This window comes from Schistocerca nitens, chromosome 1, assembly GCF_023898315.1.
Source record: "Schistocerca nitens isolate TAMUIC-IGC-003100 chromosome 1, iqSchNite1.1, whole genome shotgun sequence".
Taxonomy (NCBI): domain Eukaryota; kingdom Metazoa; phylum Arthropoda; class Insecta; order Orthoptera; family Acrididae; genus Schistocerca; species Schistocerca nitens.
In genome coordinates, this window is record NC_064614.1 from 928,696,715 (window position 1) to 928,721,152 (window position 24,438).

At 38.6% G+C, this 24,438-nt stretch overlaps 1 protein-coding gene across 1 annotated transcript in view; it reads right to left on the bottom strand.

Moving 5' to 3' along the window:
• The window catches only part of LOC126193193 (bifunctional glutamate/proline--tRNA ligase), a 248,437-nt gene that overhangs the window by 157,900 nt on the left and 66,099 nt on the right, over positions 1–24,438 (bottom strand). The window contains exons 4-6 of the mRNA XM_049932666.1: positions 16,663–16,903; positions 16,068–16,194; positions 12,226–12,418 (exon numbers count right to left, since the gene is read on the bottom strand). Of these exons, the coding sequence (XP_049788623.1) occupies positions 12,226–12,418; positions 16,068–16,194; positions 16,663–16,903 (561 nt within the window). The remainder of the gene's footprint in view (positions 1–12,225; positions 12,419–16,067; positions 16,195–16,662; positions 16,904–24,438) is intronic.

Genomic DNA, 24,438 nt, shown 5'->3' on the forward strand with positions numbered 1-24,438 from the left:
TGTTGCATGCCAGTCAATGACTAAATGCTTTTGATATCATGTGAGTTGTTACTTTTACGAATAAATTATTTACATTCTATCAGAAATTTGTATACCAAAATAAAGACTTGTTGGTCACTGAACTGAATAACAACAAATTTATCTACATGAGTACATAAGAGTACGAATATTACTTTCAGACTATAACATCAGCTATGAGTACTGACGCATTTTTTTTTCTCTTCTTCTTCTTTCTTTCTTTAGCTTTCTGATTTGATAGTACTGATTACAACACAAAGGAGCTGCCATAAAGTAGACTTGCAATACTGAAGTCACAGGAATACACAAGGGAGTGGGTAGCTTAATTGGTTTTACAATTTATTACATTTTCCAGTGTGCTATTCATTCACTGACAGCAGAAGTCCCATTTTAAGATCCTAATAAGTTAATCTGAATTAGTAATGACACTTTCTAATATTGAATGCCTTTTAAAAAAGCTGAAAATGTTTTAATACAGGGTGTCCCCAAAAAAAAGACCCGATTTTAAATAGAATTATTTATTAGGAAGAAGGGCTTAACACCAATAAATTGCATACTAAATTACTCAGAAAAGACAGAAGTTTATAAAAATACATCATAAATGTTCAATATGGCCTCTGTTGGCTGCACGGATGACATCTAGCCGATAGCCGAATTCATCCCAAACTGAGCGTAAGGTGTCTTCTGTCACTGAAGCTACAGCAGCTGATATAATGGTATTTAGTTCATCAATGTCACTAGGTAAGGGAGGAACGTAAACACATTGTTTAACATATCCCCACAGGATGTAATCACATGGTGTTAAGTCAGGGGACCTAGGAGGCCAAGAGTGTACAGCCTGGTCTCGCGGTTCTGTATGCCCTATCCAATGTTGAGGCATGTCGGCATTGAGGAAACTGTGCACGTTGTTGTGCCACTGTGGTGGTGCTCCATCTTGCTGATAGATGAAATCGTCAGTGTCAAGTTGTGGGAATAACCAGTTCCGTAGCATTGCAAGATATGATTGTCCTGTTACAGTTTCTTCCTGAAAAAAGTAGGATCCATAAACCTTGCTATGCGAAACAGCACGAAAAACATTTACTTTTGGTGAATCACATTCGTGTTCAATTGTTTCAAGAGGATTTTCGAGCCCCCATATACGCACATTATGTGGTGAACCTTACTGATAATACGGAAAGTTGCCCCATCGCTGAATATCAACCATGACATAAAAGTGTCATCTTCCATGTCCTCTAGACTAGCATTGCCAAAGTCCACTCACTTCACTTTATCAGTATCTCGAAGAGCTTGTACCAGTTGTAATTGGTGTGGCTTGAGGGCTAAATGACGCCGTAACACACACCACACTGTCATGCGCGGAAACACAAGCTCTCAGCTAGCACGACGCATAGACTTGCGAGGGTTCCACTCAAATTCTCGACAGATTTGTTCCACTCTATGCTCAGGAACACGTGGACGGTCAGGACTTTTGTCTTTACAGAGGCACCCTGTTTCTTCAAACAGTTTATACCACTGTCGAATGTTCTTTGGTGATGGTGGTTTAGCACGAAATCAGATATGAAACACCTGCTGAACTGCAATCACTGACTGAGTACAACTAAATTCAATAACACAATATGCCTTCTGTTGCGCAGATGCCATATTTTGCGAGCCTGGCTGCACATTCCAGGTCAGCACTAGTAGTGACATCTAGCAGATTTTTTCTGAAACTCTAGACAATGTCAATTACATCTAGTGCTGCTTCAGTTACCTAGTGCTACTTCAGTTACCTAGTGGCATTTGTCTCAATATTATTACAAGTTAAAATCGGGACATTCTTTTTGGGACCCCTGTATAACAACATACTTTTTGCTTACAAATGAACTTCATTATCAGAGGCCACACAGTGTTAGAAGATTAGTGTTCCACATACATCAAGACAACCTGAGAAGGAGGAACATTCACTCAATTCACGAGGACTGAGGGAAGAAACAACTTGAGACCTATCTAGGGGACTGAAGTGCTGTAGGTAGGTAGACCACTGAAATTCAAATCAGAATGGTTGGAGAGGGAGCTCATTACCACTTCTCCCATATACACTGAAGTGCCACAGAAACTGGCATAAGCATGCGTATTCACATATAGAGGTATGTAAACAGGCAGAATATGGCACTGCAGTCGACAATGCCCATATAAGGCAACAAGTGTCTGGTGCAGTTGTTAGATTGGTTACTGTAGGTACTATGGCTGGTTATCAAGAGTTAAGTAAGTTTTAACATGTTGTTATAGTCGGCGCATGAGAGATGGGACACAGCATTTCCCAGGTAGCGATGAAGTGGGGATTTTCCCCTATGACCATTTCACAAGCGTACCGTGAATATCTGGAATAGAGTAACAAATCAAATATTCGACATTGCTACAGCCCGAAAACGATCCTGTAAGAATGGGACCGACGACGACTAAAGAGAATCATTCAACGTGACAGAAGTGCAACACTTCTGCAAATTGCTGCAGATTTCAATGCTGGGCCATCACCAAGTGTCAGTGTGCAAGCCATTCAACTAAACATCATTGATATGGGCTTTCAGAGCTGAAGGCCCAATTGTGTACTCCTGATGACTGCATGACACGAAACTTTACACCTCACCTGGGCCTGTCAACACTGACAATGGACTGTTGGTGACTGGAAACATGTTGCCTGGAGGGACGAGTCTCGTTTCTAATGTTTCGAGCGGACGGATGTGTACAGGTATGGAGACAACCTCCTCAATCCATGGACCCTGCATGTCAGCAGGGGGATGTTTATGCTGGTGGAGGCTCCGTAACAGTGTGGGGCAAGTGCATTTGGAGTGATATGGGGCCCTGATACGTCTACATACGATTCTAACATGTGAAATCAGGGTGTATATGAGGACAAGGAAAAAAAAAATTCCCTGATTTCCCGGTTAAAAATACACTTTCTCCTGGGTGAAAACACACTTTTTCCGTGTTAAGTGACACTATATTTTCCCTGTAAAACTTATCAGTCCTTTGAATGGTTATGGGTTTATATACGGGCATTGAATTTCCTGGAACCTTAGAAAACGAAACTCAAGGAAAAAAAAGACACGTTTTGGAAATATCTTTTATGTGCAGCAACATGTATGCTGCATATTTTCGTATTACGAAAGTATAAATTGGAATTCTACCAAACACCACATGTTACTTTCCGAATCATTGAAATCGAGATGGCGATGCACTTTTGTAAGCCAGTCATAGCTCATGTCACGTGATCTTGCTGCCGATGTCAGTGGATATTCAGAACATAGGACACGTGATGTAGTCAGCCAACAGCAACGTCACTGTTAAGTAGCACTAACAGACAAACAGGGAAAGTTAATAGTTTAAATTAATATACATAGTGTTGCTACAAGAAAAGCAGAGCTTCCACATATGATACTGGTCTCGTTAATAAGCTACAAGAGAAGCTAAGCTTTCGCATATAATGTTGAACTTTTTAGCGCGTGTTACACAAATGTGCCAGTAAAATTTTTAATAATGACATAAATGTCTGATCTTCAGGGTTCGAAATTCTTCTAAATGGCTTGTCATCAAAGAGTTGATTCTTAAATGAGAGTCAAATGCTCTGTAATTTAAGAAATTCATGGTACATTCTCGCACATGGTTAAACTTACGTAAAAGGATATTTACTTTGAAAGTAACGCTTTTCAAACCACCATTCGCAATATTTTTCCGCTAACTGTTAGAAATATGTTCGTTTCAGCAGTTGCCAGAGAGCGCAGATAACAGGTGATACCCCGCTTGTGCAGCTACCATGACGTAGGAAGCCCGTATGTATGTACGTGTAAAACACTGAAAGATCATACATCATAAAAGAAACAAGACATCAGAGGATACTTCAAAGGCATCGGAATTTTGTAAACCATACTAAAATGTGCACATTTAAAATGCATACTTAAAACGAGACTGTTTTGGCACAAATGGTCATTTTTATAACACAACAGAATATATTACACTAAGTACCAATATAAAATGCCTATTTGGCCTTCTATAAAGTAAAAAGCTTTATGTTAGGAAATAGTTTCACATTTCATTCACACGCACCAGTTTCTCAAACATGAGATCGAAAGTAGTGTTACAAAATTTTTATATAAATTTGGAATCATCTTATTCTTCCATAATTTGTGTGATGTTCCCGTTTCTTCTCCTTCCTCATTCTAACAAACAATCTTGTCATCACCAATTCTGTAATTATTCCTGCCATGTCAAAATTTGTTCGCCGATTAACTTCACTAACCCTGCCAGAATCACAGGTTTAGTTATCCCGCGATTATTCTCCGGTTAGGTGTTGTTACGTGTTTGTACAACACGTTTTCCACATTACTTCCAGAATAGAACTTAAGCGGCTGTTAGCCGGGGACTGTACAACTGGTCCTTACTAGTGAAGTAATCTGGCCAAAAATTTTCTGTCAAAATTTCGCTTTCTTGGATACACGGAGAAGATAATACGTAATCTTTCTCACCTGTTATTCCTGTTACTCATTTATTTCCATTCTGGTAGTCTGAATCTATGAATTTTGCTAGTAACTATAACAACACTGATCATTCGCAAACCCAATCAACCACATAATCAGACGGCGATTGACATTCATCCGCTCAGCTCGTATAGCTCCGTCCCCTTTTGTCTGCGGAAAGTTTATTTCTAGATGCGATGAGGATTCTCCTGACAGAGACATCACGTACACTATGCACGCATTCAAAAATCAACTTATTATTCATTCAGAAATCAACTTAAAATGTGTTCAAAATGGTTCAAATGGCTCTGAGCACTATGGGACTTAACATCTGAGGTCATCAGTCCCCTACAACTTAGAATTACTTAAACCTAACCTAACCTAAGGCTATCACACACATCCATGCCCCAGGCAGGATTCGAACCTGCGACTGTAGCGGTCGCGTGGTTCCAGACTGAAGCACCTAGAACCGCTTGGCCACAACGGCCGGCTGTGTTAAAAAATGTTTAAAAACCAACAGTAACGCCTTTCAAAATCATATAAATAATCGATAGACCAACGTGCGCTGCATGCTAAGCGCTTTGTGAAACTCGCTTTTTTTCCTCAAGAATATGAATTTGGAACCCCCTTTTCCCGGTAGCATCTAGCTGCTTGCTGCGACTGCTTGCACAACCAACAGCCACATTCCTGTAGCCAAAAGCGGGAGAATCTACTGCTCAAACGCGACTCGACTGTGCATGCACATCAGCCCGCTCGTAAATGCTAAAACAAATCTAATGTAAACAGTTGTGACTTCACGCTCAACAGAGGCAATTTGTTGTTATGAAGCATTGCATAGTCTTCCTAAGGCCTTTGACACATTTTACTGTTGGCACACCCTTGCATGAGCACTGCGTGTTGTTGTTGTTGTATATGGCACATTTCCTTTGCAGTTTAAGTTATTTTTGTTTCTTCTCTTGTTTATGTTTTATTGTTGAAGTGTTATTCTGCAGTAGTGGGATATAATAATATCCTTTGGTTGAGTATCGGTTCTTACCAGTCAAAATTACAAAATGTAACAGAAAACTAAAACATTGAAAAATTCCCAGAAGTCTAAAAAATTCCCCAGGGTTTTCCCAGTTTTCTCCCAGATGAAAAAATTCCCGGTGTTTTCCCGGATCTCCTGGCTGTGCCGAGTCGTGTACGACCTGCACATGTACGTAAATATCCTGTCTGATCATCTGCATATCTTCATGTCCAGAGTGCATTCCGATGGTCTTGGGCAATTCCAGCAGAACAACGCGACACCTCACACCCCCAGAATTGCTAATGAGTGGCTCCAGGAGCACTCTTCAGAATTTAAACACTTCACTGGACACCAAACTCCCCAGACATGAACATTACTGAACATGTCTGGGACGCCTTGCAATGTGCTGTTCACAAGAGATCTCCAACCCTCATACTCTTACGGATAGCACTGCAGGATTCATGGAGTCAATTCCCTTCAGCACTACTTCAGACATTAGTTGAGTCCACACCATGTCATGTTGCAGCACTTCTGCTTGCTCGCAGGGGACCTACACAATATTAGGCAGGTGTAACAATTTTTTTGGCTCTTCAATGTATATGCTCACTGTTTTAAAAACTGTGCCCCATTGCTCAGTTACACAGTGCTAGTCTCTTCCTTACAGCTTTTCCACCTGTGCACACCACATTTGGAGTAGAAAGCAAGAGCTGTTGAAATATACCGATAACCTTACCAGAGGCATTTGACAGACAGTATCCAATCCACTCATCCATGAACAGGTCTCCCACACCACCACCTCCTGACATCAGTACATCTGTTAGCCATTCACTAATCAGTTCTCCTCTAATCACCCAGTATTACCCTGGTCCTGAAAAGCTCAACCACATCCTCCACCAGAGCTTCGATTACCTCTCATAATGCCCTGAGATAAAGGTAGCCTACCCAAATTACTCAAAGTAGTGTTCCGCCACCTATCCAACATACAAACTGTCCTTGTCCACACCTGTTCCAATCCTGCACCACTGGGGTCATTCCCTTGTGGTCAGCCCAGGTGTTCCATAGACTCACGCACCACCACCTACTGCAGATCAGTCACAGGCATTCCCTACCTAATAACAGGGAGCACCACATGTGAAAGCAACCATGTTATATATCACCTATGCTGCAATTACAGTTGAGCATTCTATGTGGCCATGACGAGTAACTAACTGCCTACTTGCATGTATGACCACCGCCAACCTGCAGCAAATCTGATTATCTTGATGCAGAACATGCTGCAAACCACAACACAAATGATTTCAACAGCTGCTTCACTATGCAGGCCATTTGGATACTCTCTTGGAGTACAAGTTTCTCTGAAGTAAATAGGTGGGCTTTGTCTTTCCAGAGTATCTGGTAACCTGTCTCACAATGCCTCACCTTACTTTTTCCCTTCTCTCTTCTTCCCACAGCACTCCTTCCCCGTCTACATTGTGTACTGCCTTCTATCACCCCTCTTCCTCTCCTCTCTCTCTCTCTCTCTCTCTTCTCTTGCCCCTCTATCTACTGCCCCCATTTCCCTCTTCATCTCCACCTAAGTCTCACTTTTCACCCTTCCCTTTTTTATGCTCTACCCTGTTTCCCACCCCTCCTTGCATCCTTATCTATCCTTTCCCACCTCAGCAGCACAGGCAACTGCTTGCAATAATCAATAATAAATAATTATCTCATCAAGGTCACTGGAGTATGCACACGTGTGTGTGTGTGTGGATGGAATCTATATACCCTATCTGTCTGTGACTGGAGTAAGTGTCATATGAGAGAATGTTTTCTAAACATTTGTGTAGTGTCTATCTGCAATGGGATTAGGGTACCAGCTTGATATCTATCTAGTGAGATGTGAAAAACCACCTAACATCATCATCATCCAAGCTGGCTGGTTCACCAGTCCTCATCGCTAATCTGTGAGGCCGATTAGATCCAGATCAAGCTTGCATCCCTGAGTCCCAGAAGTGGTGCATTAACGCAATCAGCCACCACTGCGGATACAAAATATTGGAAATTATCAAAGAGAAAGGAAGCCAATCATAAAGATTAGTTACAATATTTCCAAATCATTGAGAAGTACGTAAATAATGGGATGTCTGTTGCATAAGCTAATTAGTTTTATGCAAACATGTTATACATTAGAGTTCACGCAGGATACAGTGGACGATGCGCAGGGGCTAACTTTCGTCCACATGCAGGGCAAGTTCATTTGTTTGTACTGTAGAGGAGGTCAACACTGTCATCTTTTGGTCAGTCAGCGATGACAGAATCGAGGTTCGTGTCTTGCAAACTTTCTCAAATGGTTTTACAGAAAATATTTGGTAAAAAAATTCATTTCTGCTTTACTTGCAGCTTTGTATGTGAAGTTCAATATGATGTGCCCATTATTTCATAAATGGTCATAGTTATTGCGATATTTACAAGGAAGTAAGAGAGTGCATGAAATTTGAAAAAAGTTGCATATTGAAAAATAGGCGTTGCTTTGATGCTGTGTTTAGAGAATACTATGTAATATGTTGCTGTGTATGAAATTTGGCTAACATATTGAATTTCTCTTTAGACTTGGGTAGAGGTCTCTATCTGTCACAAATATTGAGGAAATTGATCTGACATACCATACACATTTGCAGTCACACCACACCAGCAATAAAGCCAGAGTGAAATATCCACAACATTCCTTATATTTCATGTGTGGTTTCAGATATCAAAATGAGATTTTGGCAAAAGAGCATGAAAAGATGAGAGTATTTTGTTGTAAGGTTTTTATGCAGAACTCATGATCTACTGTGATATTACACTAACTGCAAACTTTTTTGATGAAATAATGTAATTTTTAAGGGTCATCGATAGCTGGTAAATGAGAAATGCAGTGGGTTTTGGAACAACATAAGTGAAGACATTACATGTTTATTTTTGTACTGAACTTACTTTTCCTCAGTTCCTCACTTAATAAACTGCTGTTTCAGAGTTCTCTTGCAATTGCACCTGCACAACATGTTAGTGAGGTGAGACTGTGTAAACTCCACTATGTTTTGGCAAAGAAGACAACAAGAGAAATGTGTAGGTTTTATTTAAAATTCGACACTCATGACATTTCTCTTGAAGTTACAAATGGTTAAATCACAACATTTTTTATGGATTCTTTTTAGACACAAACCAAAGCAGAGGTGACAGATATTTTTGAATGGTCGACATGCAAGTACGGGCATGGAGGGGGACCACTTAATATTAAAAAAAAAAAAAATTGAATGCATGTTTCAGTTTAGAATGGCACTTCCCCTCCACCACTCGGCATTTGCCCTATGATGCCTACCCGCAGCTCCCACCACTACCTATCTCCCCACGTGCGTCTTGCTGTCTGCACATCTACCAGCCACGATATTCTTTGAGGACTCTACCAATAGTTTGTCTAAGTGCTGATATGGTGGTCAAAGTCTGTTCATGACAAATGTAGTATTATTTCAGCCTGCAAAGAAATATTGTGATTATGCTTATTGTAACATTAAGGTTAGTATATAAACTACCTGCTCCCCCCATTTTAAAGGAGGGGGAAGGGGGCATTTTGAAATTATTTACCGACTTTCATGAAAATGTATTTTTGTTGCAGAAACTATATAAGAGCAGAAGCGTGTTGTGTAATGTAACAGATAGAAATTCAGCAACTGAAATATATGATACACCTTTTTGCTAACCAACTCAGTGCACAATGAGTCTTCATTACACAGCTATTTATAATCAGTGAACAAACTTATTTTCATTATGAATTACAGAAAATTGAAATCGTAACAATATAAAAATGATTACAGATAATCATGAACGTATATGTGGGCCAGTGTTTGGCCAAAACAGAGAACTAAGTTCAAGTCAGTGCAATTGTGAGTTACTGGAAGTGAAAATTGTTAATAAAAGAATAAACCACGTAACATGGATGCTGAGGTTTATTTGTAAAAGATAAAATCCCTTGTGGGTCTGTAGATCCCCCATCGGGCACCTTCCAGGGTGGCGGATAGGGGACAGCCTCCCAGATATGGTAATGGGGAAATGAAATACCCAAGGTGGACCAAATACTATTACAAAACTCATCAGCGTCTGACCTGGCATCCAGAGGCTGTTGGTCACTGGTTGTTCACTTCGTTGGTGCATGTGTTACGGCATATGGCTTTAACTCAACAATTAAGTCTCACACTCTTGTGATCTCCACTGGATATTACGCAAAAACATTCTTCAACTAAAAGCAACCATAGTAGAAAAACAAGAATGAATTCCATTATTCCATGCCCTAGAAAATAGATTGGATTCCCCTTCTATCATGGGATTCTGGTGGACCAGACAATCCATGCAGAGAAGGATCAGATCCTCCCAAAACCACTTCTAACAAGACACAAAATCTTTCGTAAGTACACTGGATGTAAACACTATACTGAAACACGGGAAACAAACACCTAATGAATATGCTGGGCAGTTTCAACATCAAAATTATACCAAGGCAAGAAATACAGTTTACAGATGAAAACCACTTTGACTCTTTAGAATTACAGGTTCTACACGGGACAATCTGCAGTGCATATCAATAAAGGACCGAAACAATTTGGCACAAGTTTTGCAGTACCCAAATCAACCACAGATTCAGTAACTGATTTTATATCAACCACAGATTCAGTAACTGATTTTATATCATCTTCAGAAAGACTATCAACACTGTCAATATAATCAGAAAACAAGGCAAACACACTGATTAGCGCACACACACTCCAACAAATGACTACAACAGACCCAGGTGGTAGAGGACTTCTTGGAACCTCTGAACAAATCACGAGCTGGAAAAAATAATCAGAGAACGGGAAAGCATGCCAAAGATTTTCAAATTGGAAAACAGAAAGGAAAAAAGAGTCACTGTGAAATGCCTAGGTTTTGCTGATGCTCTGGCTATATTAACAAAAAAGTAGCCAAACTAGTGCTAGATAAACTGTATTAAATCTCACGTAAAACTGGATTCCAAATTTCCCATGAAGGAACTCAGTACATGGACGCCAAATCAAATGGAAAACTTCCACTGAAAACACAATACGCAAAAATCTCACAGGTCGCAAAAGGCGCACAAACTGAAAGGGAATCACTACAATAAAAGAGTGGTAGCTTGTAATGCAAAACTATGGCACTACAACATGGTGGTTTTACCAGAAGCTTTGTATGTGACAGAAACCACAGGTATTAGAGGGATGACAAAAATTCTTGACAGAGCTCAGAACTTGGGTCAGATGGCCTTCCAAGGGCTTCTAAACACACACACACACACACACACACACACACACACACACACAGTCATCATAGATAAATTTAGGAAAAGATGCCTACAGCTCTATGAACACCAATGTAAGATTGATGAAAATGTATTCACTAAGAACATTTTTAACGTCATTAATGCAAGCAAGTTAAGGATCAAATGGATAAAAGAAACACAAAATGTCCTGCAACAACTGAAAATTTCAGAAGAAGAAATTGAAGACAGAACAGTTCAGAAGTAAAATAAAAAACAAGAATCTTGAACAAGACGCAATCAAAGAAACAACAAGGAAAAAATGTACCATCAAAAGGAAGAAAAAACAGAGTGGATTAATGAAGAGGTTTTGGGAAGAAAAGAAAGAAAAGACAAGGAAGTGGAGCTTTGATTGACAAGTTCACACTCTCTCATAAATAATAATATAATAATAATAATAACAATAATAATAATACAACCTGTTCCACATCACATATACAATTAACAAATGGAAAATCCAGGACTTTCGCTGCAAAACAAAATGAAGAATTATCACAATCAGTGTATGTCGACAGCAATGACATTTTCAAGGCAAGTATTTGTGAAATTACGTTCATTTCTTGCTTCAAACATTTTAAGGTACTGCAAAAATCCATTCAGTTACCTGAGAGAACTGCTATTTAGAACTAAAGATATTTTTGTGTCTCTTTTGTAAATATATACGAGGCAGGAGTATTACAGCTGAAGTTCATAGATTACCTCCTTACTTAAAGCTTATTTAAACACAATCAATATAATTTTGACAACTGTGAAATACCTGCATAACAAGCACATTACATTCACACTGGATTCTGCACTTGAATGTAGAGGAACAGTTTCATATTATATTCTCAAGTATACTTCTTGTTACAGAATGTCTGTAAAATTTGGATAAGATTATCTGTTGACAATGCAGAGCCCAGCAGTGCTATTGGCAGTGCGAGTGACAATATAAGCAGCAATGATATCTTAAAAGACCCTGACAAGAGCTATCAACGGCAGTACCATTTACAGGAGTCGTGTTACAGGTGTGGCATATGCCACTATGCTGTAATAGTTTTAAGGCTTGTAGCAGCAGGGGCATGCACCCTACCTCCCACTTGTCACCCACTTCCACTGCTTCCCTCTCCTTCATGCCACTGATGCTGTATCTTGCCAACTGTACTGCCGATACAATCAACTGGAAAGGAGACCAAGTTATTCCATGTTTGTAGGGTTTGTAGTTTTCTTTTAGCTTCAACCTTCGCACAAGAAACATACACTATGAAAAATGCTTGCGTTAGCACCCTGTTGAAATCCTACAAAATTTATTTGCAGAAATTGTCACATGCATAACGGAACATGAAGAATATCTTAACAAGAACATTAAAAAAATAAATACATACTGTTATTCCTGTTTTTTGATTCTATTTTCTGCTCACGTTCCAGTTTCATTTGTTCTGGTTCAGTGTCATCAACATAAGCCTTCCCCTCCTTTAAGAGTTTTTCACACATTTCAAGCATTAAGTCAAAATAATCCGATGTATGAGTGAAAACATCTGGCTTAACTTGCAGTAGTTTCAGATCTTCTAAAATTACCTATAAACCAAAATTGAATTTAGAGAAAAACACAGTTTACAGATTATTTACCATACATGGAACTGTTATGTGAGGGCAATTAGAAATATAATTTTAATGCTTTGTTGTTGTATTTTCAACACTGATGACACTGTGAGTGAATTTTTATGTTTAACTGTTGTACTATCAATGTGAGAAAATTATTGAGACACACAACACTGGAATAAACACAAATCTGTGGCTACCTTATTTACTTTTCTAAACATTAAGAAATGGATATAGGAAGTATATACTGTTCTTCGCGAAATGTAGAAATGCAAAAATTTTAAATGCAGCATAAAAATAAATCAATCACTGTTCACAATAATACTTAAAAATTGAAAGTGAAGTAATGAATATATACAATATATGAGAGACAGGAGATGTATCTACGTATCAGCTCTGGAGACAGGAACTACTGGAGCTTGAGAGGACAACACACAAGACTTGTACCAGGACGCCAAGATACAAAATTATTATTATTATACACGCACAAACATTGATACACAAAGAAGGGTCTCTACATTTTGGAGTGCTGAGCAACATTTTTAACCATGGAATTATTAAAATAGGAGGTAAAATAGTATTAGAAGATATAAGTCACAGGTTTTGGAAAATGGAATATAAAAAGTCATTAGAGGCAGAATAATATTCAAGACCAGATTTAACATTGGTGTGAGATGAAGTTACTGGGGCAATGTCTGAGGAGCTTGACAGGTGCTTGCCTACAGTAATTCAAAGAAATTACAAAAGTTAGAATGAATTGCACAGTCGTATACTGACAAAAGATCTTTATGGTCCTGCAAAAAGTCAACAATGGAATAAAATCTTCCATTCAGGACATCGTAGTTCAGTGTTTTGTTAAAACTGAAGACAGCATATAGGGTATAAAAAATATTAAATTCTGCATTTAAAAATTAATTCAGCCAAGAGGATCATATTAACATACTAATTCTTCACCATGACACAAACTCACAAATAAGTGATACTGAAATCAATAACTGCACTGCAAACAACTGACATTACTCGAACAGAACAAGGTGCCAGACACCAACAGAATTTCTACCAAATGTTTCTTTAAATAAGCTGCAGTACTAGTGTCCTTTCTAGCTTAGACTTACTGAGAATCTCAACAGTGAATAGTTTTGCATGTCTAGAAATATGTCATTTCTGTTTATAAAAACAGTGAAGGAACTGATGCATAGACTTGTAGGTCAATATCGTTAACACACATCAGACTTAGGCTCCACATTGAAGGTGAGTGCTGAAGACACATGAATGTGGCATTGGGAGTCTGTCCTGGAAGCATGGTAGTACTACTAGTAGTCTCAACATATATACATGGAAAATCCAGGGTGGAATAATGACAATATTATGACAAGGATACATTGCTACTCAACACACAGAGGAGATGGTGAGTCGCAGACAAGCACAACAAAACGACTGCCATACATATGAGCTTCCAAAACACATTCTTCTAACGTAGAAAACACCCCCCCCCCCACACACACACACACAAAAACTGCCGTCTCTGACCACTACAGCTGGCTTTAGTGGCGAGACACAGTGGAAGGTGTGTGTGTGTGTGTGTGTGTGTGTGTGTTTTTCCCCTATGTTAGAAGAAGGCCTTTAGGCCAAAAGCTCACATGCATAGCAGTCTTTTTGTTGAGCCTGTCTGCAACTCAATATCTCCTCTATATGATGATTAACAATCCATCCTTTTCATAATACTGTCAACACATATACATGATTTATCAGATACGGACAGCAGTAATCTCAGATTGTTTGTTGATGGTGGTGATGTGTACAGAAGAAGTATCATTTCTCGATGCTGTAATGCAAAGCAGAACAACAGACAGCATTTCCACTAACTATGTGCAACGGTCTATCTCTTTAAATATAGACAACTGGCAGATTATGCAAATAAGCAACAGAAAGAACTTGACCTCATCCAATAAGGAGAAAAAAGTTAACCCTGCTAGACCTTGTCACATTTTTACTCTCTACCAGTAATACCATAAAGTGATAGATATGCAATAAACTTGCAAAATTAATAGTAGAGAGGTCTAATGGGAAATTTCCATTTGTTGAGAAAATTATGCAAAAGAGCACTGTAGTTGAAAGGGCACTATGACTATTGCTACAACAACTAGAGTCCCTATCAAGTACATCCACCAGCAGACATTGAAGAAGTTCAGTAATGTTCTTCTAGGACTGTAACATGCCACTACCGCTGATAAGAATGGGTGATACTCTTTTGAGGAACAATAAATGGGAATCTTTCGTAGAAAGCAAACACTGTTCTCACAAAAAAAATCCAGAGAACCAGTATTTGAGATAGACTGTGCAACAGTTCCAATGTCTTGAACATATATTCTATATAGGGTGTATGATTAAAATAAGAGAGATCAGTGCACATGCCGAGCTACACTGGCATAATTTTTTTCCCTCTTCATACATAAATGAAACAGAATGGTGTGGGGCTAAAATTTGTACAAAGAATCATCTGTCATGAACTTGACAGTGGCGTGCAGAGAATATATGTGGGTTGCCAACTTTACACAACCACAGAGTCTATTTTCTCATATGCATTATATCAGCTCCTCCTGCACATTAGAACACACAGCATTACCTGGCTGGATTGGACCTTTTCCTTATAGTCAAAGTAAGAAATTACATAAATATTCAGCATATGCACTGCAAAAATGGAAAAAACAATAAAGAAGCACAGTAAAACACTGAAAACGTTACTAACATAATAGCCCAAATATTTTGGACCAAGATGTTTCCTTGACAAAATATGAAGCAACTATAAAACAAGTTTATATTCCTCTTTCTGTTAGTTCTTTCACATCAACACGCTGAGCAAAATGAAGGAACAAATATTAGAGTTTATCGTCTGATCATCAATGAAGTAATTAAACATGGTACAGATTCTCAGATTTCAGAAGGAAATCGGCTGTGCCTTTTTGCAAAAGGTAGGATTCCCAGAGACATGACCCACTGGGAAGATATCTATCCAATGTTGTTCCTAGTCAACATCCGAATGGTAATTAAGTATCAACACAACAGGTCAGAGGCACTGATATTGGGAGGGGAAGTTCCAAATTATTTGAGAGATAAAACAAGCAAGCACATATGTTCCACAAAATACTCACAATCTGGATGCTGCTTGACACTGGGAATGAGTCCATTTGTGAGCAACCACTCTGACAACTAGTTGCTTAGTAATTATGCCATTAGGAATGGATGTTGAAAGTTGATGGACAGTCGACAGACAATTGACTGTTTACATCCTGTCAGTGGTGGGGTTTCAGCACAGAGTACTTATAGAAGATATGGAGCTATGTCAACATAAGAGCGTCTCAAAAGAGTAACAATCATTGACTACAAAATCATGTTTATCTGTGTTGTTGTGCTAATAGAAATACATGAGGAAGATTATCCTCAAGCGCTACCAATCTCATTTCATGTTCTTATTCTGACGAACAGAATGTTTAAAAATTTAGAATGCTTTCCATTCGAATTGCATTTTTGCATTAGATTGTTTGTCAGCACTGTACCAGTAGTTCCTGCACTTGTGATTAACAAGTAGATGCTCATTTTCTGTCTCATATATAGTCAAGATCACCTTTTCAAAATCAGCCTTCTCCTTTGCAGGGTTGGTATCATCAAATCTCATAATAAGCTTTCCTTTGAAGTTTTCTTGATAATACTGATTTAACAAAGCAGCTTTTGCATGGCCAATATGAAGATACCTGTAAAATACTGCCAGCATTTTAGTACTTAATCTGTAATTGTGCACTGGTGTAATGAAAGCAAGCTTTTTAATAGATACTGAACACAACAGGTCTATTTCACTATGTCTAAGAGTCTGTGTCTAAACTTTAAACAGCAAGACATTAGAACCAAATCTCAGCACTGCTTTTCCTTGGTAAGCTCAGTTATAGGATTTTGTTATTTCATAAATATGACTTGTTTGTAGGCGACTATCTTGTACATAGTTGGGATTAATTAAGTATAATATAATTAATAATGATGTTATTAAAATGAATGTGATTTGAGTCTTTGAATGTGAATTATGGATGAAATGGAATTTCTTCGATATCTGTATTAGCTTCTTTCAGTTCTTATGTGTGAAAGAAAATATCTTTTATTGTCATCCAATGTAGTTAAATTATACACAATTACAGTAGCCTTAAGGAAATTTATGTAAGTATTCTCACCCACTAGCTTCTGGTGGAAACCTTACAACCACTTTTCCCATTTCTGCTCCAGGTAACTCAACAAACTTCCCTTCTTCTTTTCTCCCAGACAGGACAGGCTCTGCAGTAATTGACTTCTTTGCTTTGTTTTCAGGTAGAATTTTCTTTACAGAAGAGACACACTCTAAAGATTCTATAAAATTATACCAACGAGCCACATTTGTTGGGGGACTTGGTTCCACTGCTTTCCAATGAGGGTTACCTGCATATATCAAACAAACCGACACCTTTTAAAATACATAAAAATGAAAGATGAAATGAAATTATAAACTTTCACTAATTAGAAATGGAAATACAGTAATGCTGGGAAACTGTTACAACAATTTAAAATAGAAAACAGGAAACAAGAAAAGGTGCTATTCTTTTCCTTACATGGTACTGTCTTCCGTTCTTTGCCTTTTCGAGAGTGCTTATACAGGGTGATTCATGAAGATATGCAAATATTTTAATATGTTATTCTACAAGTAAAACTAAAGGGAAAAAAGTTCATATACACATAGGTCCACAAATGTTTAGTTGTGGAGTTACAGCTAATAAAAGGTTTTACCAGAAATTTAGCAACTCCGCTAATATGACGCCATCACAAAACTGTATGAGGATAAAGTAAAGCACGATTTCCACTTATTTTGTTGTTACTGATCTGGTGAATATAATAAAACATGTCCCAGATGTTAACTGAAACTGTATGAATGTGTCAGATCATCTAATCTGCTGTTATTAATACCGTAGCACACGTGAATTCATGTTAAACCAGAAAAAAACAAAGCACAGTGTTAAGGAAGTTGTACAGTGTACGTACAATTTCACAATACATTCACAATAAATGTTCAAAAATTGTCTCACTGACCTCAATGCATGTAGCGGCTTGTGTGTGAACAGATTTTGTTGCTTGTTTCAGTTTCAAGGGTTGTTCTTAATTTCATCTATTGAATTCATAATGCGGGCAAGTGATGTCTCGTGTGTTGACACTGTTGTTGTTATGTTCTTTCACTGAACAATACAGAAAACTAATTCGTTTCGAGGTTAGGAAACGACTGAAACAACTCATTAATGGTTGCCAAAAATGACGTTTTTGCATTGTTAATGGAAAGTAAAAAAAATTTACTTGTATAATAATCTTTGCTTCTCTGGAGGTAACAACAAAACTCAAATAAAACAGAAGTTTCATGTTTTCACCTGCCCAACAGATTGGCACACAGACCCCTCGATTGTTATTTTGAAGGAGATGGACTCCATCATAGTATGCACCCAAAATACCTTGGGATCAGATTAGATAGGAAAGTTTCTTTTAAGGAGCACTTCACACAAACATCTGCTAAGGTCAAAACCAGAAACAACATTTCTCCATAAACTCTGCGCTCTTGTTGGGGATCTGCAGACACTCTCCGGGTATCAGCACTTGGTTTGGTATACTCGGTAGCAGAGTACTGTGCGCCTGTCTGGCTTAAAAGACCACACGTAAAAAAAATAGATGTGCAACTTAACGAGGTCATATGCATTGTTAGTGGGTCAATACGATCTACTCCCACATACTGGCTACTTATCTAGAGCCACTTTCCTCCATCTGATATCAGATGGATGAGCGGGCTACTGCGTGAATACCACAAGATTGCTAATAACACCAACCTTCCAATAGTGGACAACGTATTCCCTGTTGAGTGAAATAGACTAAGATCAAGACATCCTACTCTCATCACAGCCAGGACTATCACTGAAACTGAATTCAATCCCCATCAATGAATGGAAATGCTACTGGCTACAAAACTGTTCCCTACAATGCCTGAAGCTGCCCTGCATCCAGAAGAAACCACCTGGATTTGACCAGCATCGGGCAATTTGGACTATCTAGAACCACATCCGAATGGGCCTTGGACAATGTGCAGACACTCCACAAGTAGGGAAAATCTTCATTGCCATCCTGTGACTGTGGTGCTCATGTTGTATCGACCTGTCCTGAACTTGCCTACAAAGGTCCTTCAGAAGATTTCCTCACAGCGACGAGTGATGTTATAAAATACATAAAAGATCTTGATATCCGTCTACAGCTGTTGTTATTTGTGGTATTTTATGCTTGAGAGCTGTGATTAAATGTTGATGTATAGTAACTTGTAATATCAATAAATCAATTTTTCATGTAGTCTTTTAACACAAAACAATTTTAATACACATATGCAAGGGTAATCATTGAATTGGGACGGTTACTGCAGGAACCTCTCTGACATGGCTTACTTTATTAATTTGAAAATATAGTATAGGTTGGTAAATTACATAACAGTTAGGGAAAATGTTCCCACATAGGGAAATACATCGTGATACCTGCAATGACTAGTAACTGGTCTTCAAAATGCATGTCAGTTTCACCAAATTATTATTTTAAAAAGTTAACTGCCTCAACATATGCTTGGCAAGCAGATGTAATTGCTTCACAGTTTTACATAGAATTTTACTAAACTGAGTATTAGAACGACCTGCCTGTCACCAGAAAAGTCAAAAGTAATTTTCTTAATCTCTCGTCAACTGCAACTGTCTCTCTTATTAAGATATTTTGTTTCTCTATTTTATCTTGTATCAACATTAATAATTTGTCATATGATGCAGGAATTGTTAGAAAATAATTTATGAAATCTTTGGGTTGCATGGTTCAGATTTGTCAATGAATTAACATGTGATGATGCAGGAATTGTTAGAAAATAATTTATGAAATCTTTGGGTTGCATGGTTCAGATTTGTCAATAAATTAACATGTGACCAGTAGCTTCTTTTTTTTCCTAGCATTCTTGGGTATATTTCCACTTTTTCTCTTTCTTCTATTGACTGCAAGCAGAAGGTAATGTAATTGCAGCATACAATTTATTTTGGGTGTTTGAAATCTTAACCTTGTAGAACCACTTTGTCAACTGCCAATTTTATCAATATTATTGATGATGTGAGCTCACTTCAATATACTGAACATTGGACAAGTATTGTCAACAAATAATGAACTTGTGCAGGACCCTTAAGGATTAACAGAACTGTTGCACCATAAGTTACAGGAAAAGTAAGTATTGACTACTGAACCCCCATTTCTTGGCATACGAGGATAGAGTAGAAGAGTGTACTGAGTCATCAAAAGAAAGCTGAAGCCAGTGCTTCTCAACAATGGCAATAAAGTGTGTGTGTGTACCAGTAAAATATACTGTGCATCTGAAGGAATGCTATGAGAATACCGATTTGATCTCACAGATATAAACCTATATTGATCATATTAAGAAAAAGATAGATCAGTTGAATTACAGATAGGCACAACTAAAACAATCTACCAGTTTGGGATAGTACTGGATGACAAAGGGGTACCTCCTTTGTTGCTGGCTCTTGGGTGTGGTGGGCCAATGGGGTGCGTGTGGTGTAATGTAATTAACTGTCGGAGATAAACTTTATCTCATGCGAAAAGTACGATGCCCACAGTAAAGAGTTAAGATAATTTCATGATTTTGCCAGAAAATGTGTTTAATTTATTTAATTATGAATATTTTCTTTTATGATAAATAATGGATACATTTTAGATGTTAAATGTTGTATATTTATATGTATTTATTTATGTGTATCTTTGGAGATTATTAAGGTCAGTAGACCAAAGAATCTGGAATGCAGGAATGTCTGCAACTTCCAGGCACATGTTGGCTTGCCCGCCACTTCTTTGTTGGTATTGGAGGGAGATGGACGTGTTTAAGTGACCAGTGCTGTACAATGCATTTAGAGTATCAATGTTCATAGTGAAAATGGTGTAGTTACTAAACAAAAAGTACGAATAAATATAATTTTTAGCTGAAAGTATTTCGGATCTGGTAGCGTTTATTTCAAACAAGAAGAAACCCCAGGCCATGCTTGTTGGAATGATTATTTTGCAGACAAAACTTCGAGAACCCCTAGACAAACGAGATCTGCAGTGTGTAATCTTTCAGCAGCTACTAATAAATAAGTCTTGCTGAAATTGTGCTGGACCTACTCATATTATTCTCATTCAAAAAACACGTGGTGAGAGTGTGGACCTACCACAATATACCGCGTAAGATTCCACAATTGTTCAGTTATCAAGAAACGAGATAGGTAACAACCAGTACAGTGGGGAAATGGGACAGTAAATTGTCTGTGGACTTGGACCGGGTCTACTGCCTGTCTGTGAAGGCCTTGGTGAGAATTTCAGCATACTGGGAAAGGGAGTACTAGACACTGCAGAGACAACCATACCTGGGTGGCCAGGCAGTGTGGAATTAAGTTTTTGGTGTAACGGATGGCAGCTGTCAAAATGTACACTGTTGGTGGTTAAAGGTGGTTTAATGTGGACAGAGGTGAGGATAGGAAGTGGTCAATGCCCCAGAAAGTGGCACACTGGGAGAACCACGTGAAACAGATGGGAGAAAAGGCATTGAGGTTGTGAAGGAAAGAGGATAGGATGTCTTGGCCCCGAGTTCAGATATCATCAATGAACCTGAAACAGACCAGGGGCTTGGAGTTTTAGGAGACCAGGCCCATAAATAGGTTGGCATAGCAGGGTGCCATGTGAGTGCCCTCGGCTGTGCTGCAACTTTCATAGACAGGCACTATCCCTTGGACCTAGTCTATAAATAAATTTCCTGGCCATTTCCCCAAATGCTCCTAATCCTACCACCATCCCTAAGAGGCAGCCACAAAAGAGCACTCCTGCATCATCCATACCACCCTTGACTAAAACAACTGAATCACATCCTTCCTCAGGGCTTTCATTAACTATCATAATGCCCTGAAATGAGGGGTATCCCACCCAAAATCCTACTCCTCCTAAACTGGTGTTCTGTCGCCCACCCAACCTTCACAACACCCTAGTCCATTCCTATTCCACTCCCAATACTAACCCCTTGCCACACGGCCCATATCTATTTTGAAGATCCTAGGTGCAAGACCTGCCCAATCCAATCCAGTTCTCCCTCCTCCAAAATCCAGTCCTTCGACTTAGTCCTTTATGAGCATTTTATGAGGTGCTGATGCACCCCTTATCACCAGCTGTGAAAACAGCCACATTGTACGCCACCTTTCAGGCAACCATTTCATAGATTTTTATATTGGTTTGACTACTAATCAGCTGTCTACCAGGATGAATGGCCACTGCCAAACTGTGGCCAACAGCAAAGTCAGGGTGTATACACAGACAAGGAAGGGAAAAAAAAATTCCAGATTTTCCCCCTATTCCCCATGCTAACATACACTTTTTCCTTGTTAAGCGAGAGTATACTTCCAGAAAATTACCCCCCCCCCCCAAAAAAAAGAGCGTTTAGGAAAGATCTTTGATGTGCAGCAACACATACACTGTATTTCTTCGTATTATGAAAGTATAAAGTCGAATTCCACCACACTCAGCACGTTAGTTTCCTATGCATTGAAATCAAGATTGTGATGTGTTTTGTAAGCCAATAACAGCTCATGTCACGTGATCTCGCCAGCCGAGACAGCAGATATTCAGAATATAGCACACATGATGCAGTCAGCCAACAGCAACACCAGTAGTGCGAACACACAAACAGGGAAAGTTAATGGTTTAAAAAAATACACATAGTGTAGCTACAAGAAAGGCTAAGCTTTCACATATAATTTATTTTTATTTTCTTGCTTGTGTTACAGTTTAAGGTACACCACACAAATGTTCCAATAAAATTTTAAATAATGACAGAAATGTCTGGTCTTCTGAGCATGAAGTTCTTGTAAGTAGCTGGCCTTTGAAGTGTTAAGGTTTAAATGACAGTCAAACACTTTGGGATTCAGGAAATTGAACCCACGTACACACACGTAATATAATTCATATTGTGTAGAAAGAAATTCGCTTTGAAAGCAATGCTTTTCAAACGACCATTCGCAATATTTTCCAGCGACCTGTTAGAAACAGGTTCATTTCAGCAATTCCCAGAGAGCGCAAGAAAACAGGCATTATTGAGTAAGCGCTGCTACGATAATGCTGGAAGCCCGTAAGTTTGTACGCATATAGCATTAAGGGTACATTGTATGTCCTATGCCGCCAATGCTAAATTATCGAATTTTGTGACCCTTTATCTCGGAAAATTTTTAAGACACCAACTTACAATTTGCCATAATTACTGAATGCACCTTTCTAGATACACAGAACTAGAATTATTACTAAAATTGTATTGTGGAGTATGTTATCTTTTTTTTCCAAACCCTCAATTTTTTGATAGAATTTTGTAAATAAATGAACATAAAAACAAAACAACTCAAGGATATTTTAATTATTCTAATTCCATATGTGTTGAATCTCACACTGGGCATGCTGCGAAAATTTCATGTCTCTGCCATAAGTACTGGAAGGTTTCAGATAGATTATATAATGGTAAGACAGAGATTCAGGAGCCAGGTTTTAAATTGTAAGACAATTCCAGGGGCAGATGTGAACTCTGACTGCAACCTATTAGTTATGAAATGTAGATTAAAACTGAAGAAACTGCAAAAAGGTGGGAGTTTGAGGAGATGGGACCTGGATACACTGAAAGAACCAGAGATTGTAGAGGGTTTCAGAGACAGCATTAGGGAACGACTGACAGGAACAGGAAAAAGAAATAAAGTAGAAGAAGAATGGGTAGCTTTGAGAGATGAAATAGTGAAGGCAGTAGAGGATCAAGTAGGTAAAAAGACGAGGGCGAACAGAAATCCTTGGGTAACGGAAGATATATTGAATTTAATTGATGAAATGAGAAAATATAAAAATGCAGTAAATGAAGCAGGCAAAAAGGAATACAAACGCCTCAAAAATGAGATCGATGACAGGAAGTGCAAAATGGCTACGCAGGGATGGCTAGAGGACAAATGTACGGGAGTAGAGGCGCAAACCACTAGGGGCAAGATAGATACTGCCTACAGGAAAATTAAAGAGACATTTGGAGAAAAGAGAACCACTTGGATGAATATCAAGAGCTCAGATGGAAACCCAGTTCTAATCAAAGAAGGGAAAGCAGAAAGGTGGAAGGAGTATATAGAGGGTCTATACAACGGTGATGTTCTTGAGGACAATATTATGGAAATGGAAGAGGACGTAGATGAAGATGAAATGGGAGATATGATACTGCGTGAAGAGTTTGACAGAGCACTGAAAGACCTGAATCGAAACAAGACCCTGGGAGTAGACAACATTCTATTTGAACTACCGACAGACTTGGGAGAACCAGGCCTAACAAAACTCTACCATCTAGTGAGCAAGATGTACGAGACAGGCGAAATACCCTCAGACTTCAAGAAGAATATAATAATTCAAATCCCAAAGAAACCAGGTGTTGATAGATGTGAAAATTACCAAACTATCAGTTTAATAAGCCATGGCTGCAAAATACTAAAATGTATTCTTTACAGACGATTGGAAAAACTGGTAGAAGCCAACCTCGGGGAAGATCAGTTTGGATTCCATAGAAATGCTGGAACACGTGAGGCAATAATGACCCTATGACTTATCTTAGAAAATAGATTAAGGAAAGGCAAACCTACAATTCTAGCATTTGTAGACTTAGAGAAAGCTTTTGACAACGTTGACTGGAATACTCTCTTTCAAATTCTGAAGGTGGCAGGGGTAAAATACAGGGAGCGAAAGGCTATTTACAATTTGTACAGAAATCAGATGGCAGTTGTAAGAGTCGAGAGGCATGAAAGGGAAGCAGTGGTTGGGAAGGGAGTGAGACAGGGTTGTAGCCTATCCCCGATGCTATTCAATCTGTATATTGAGCA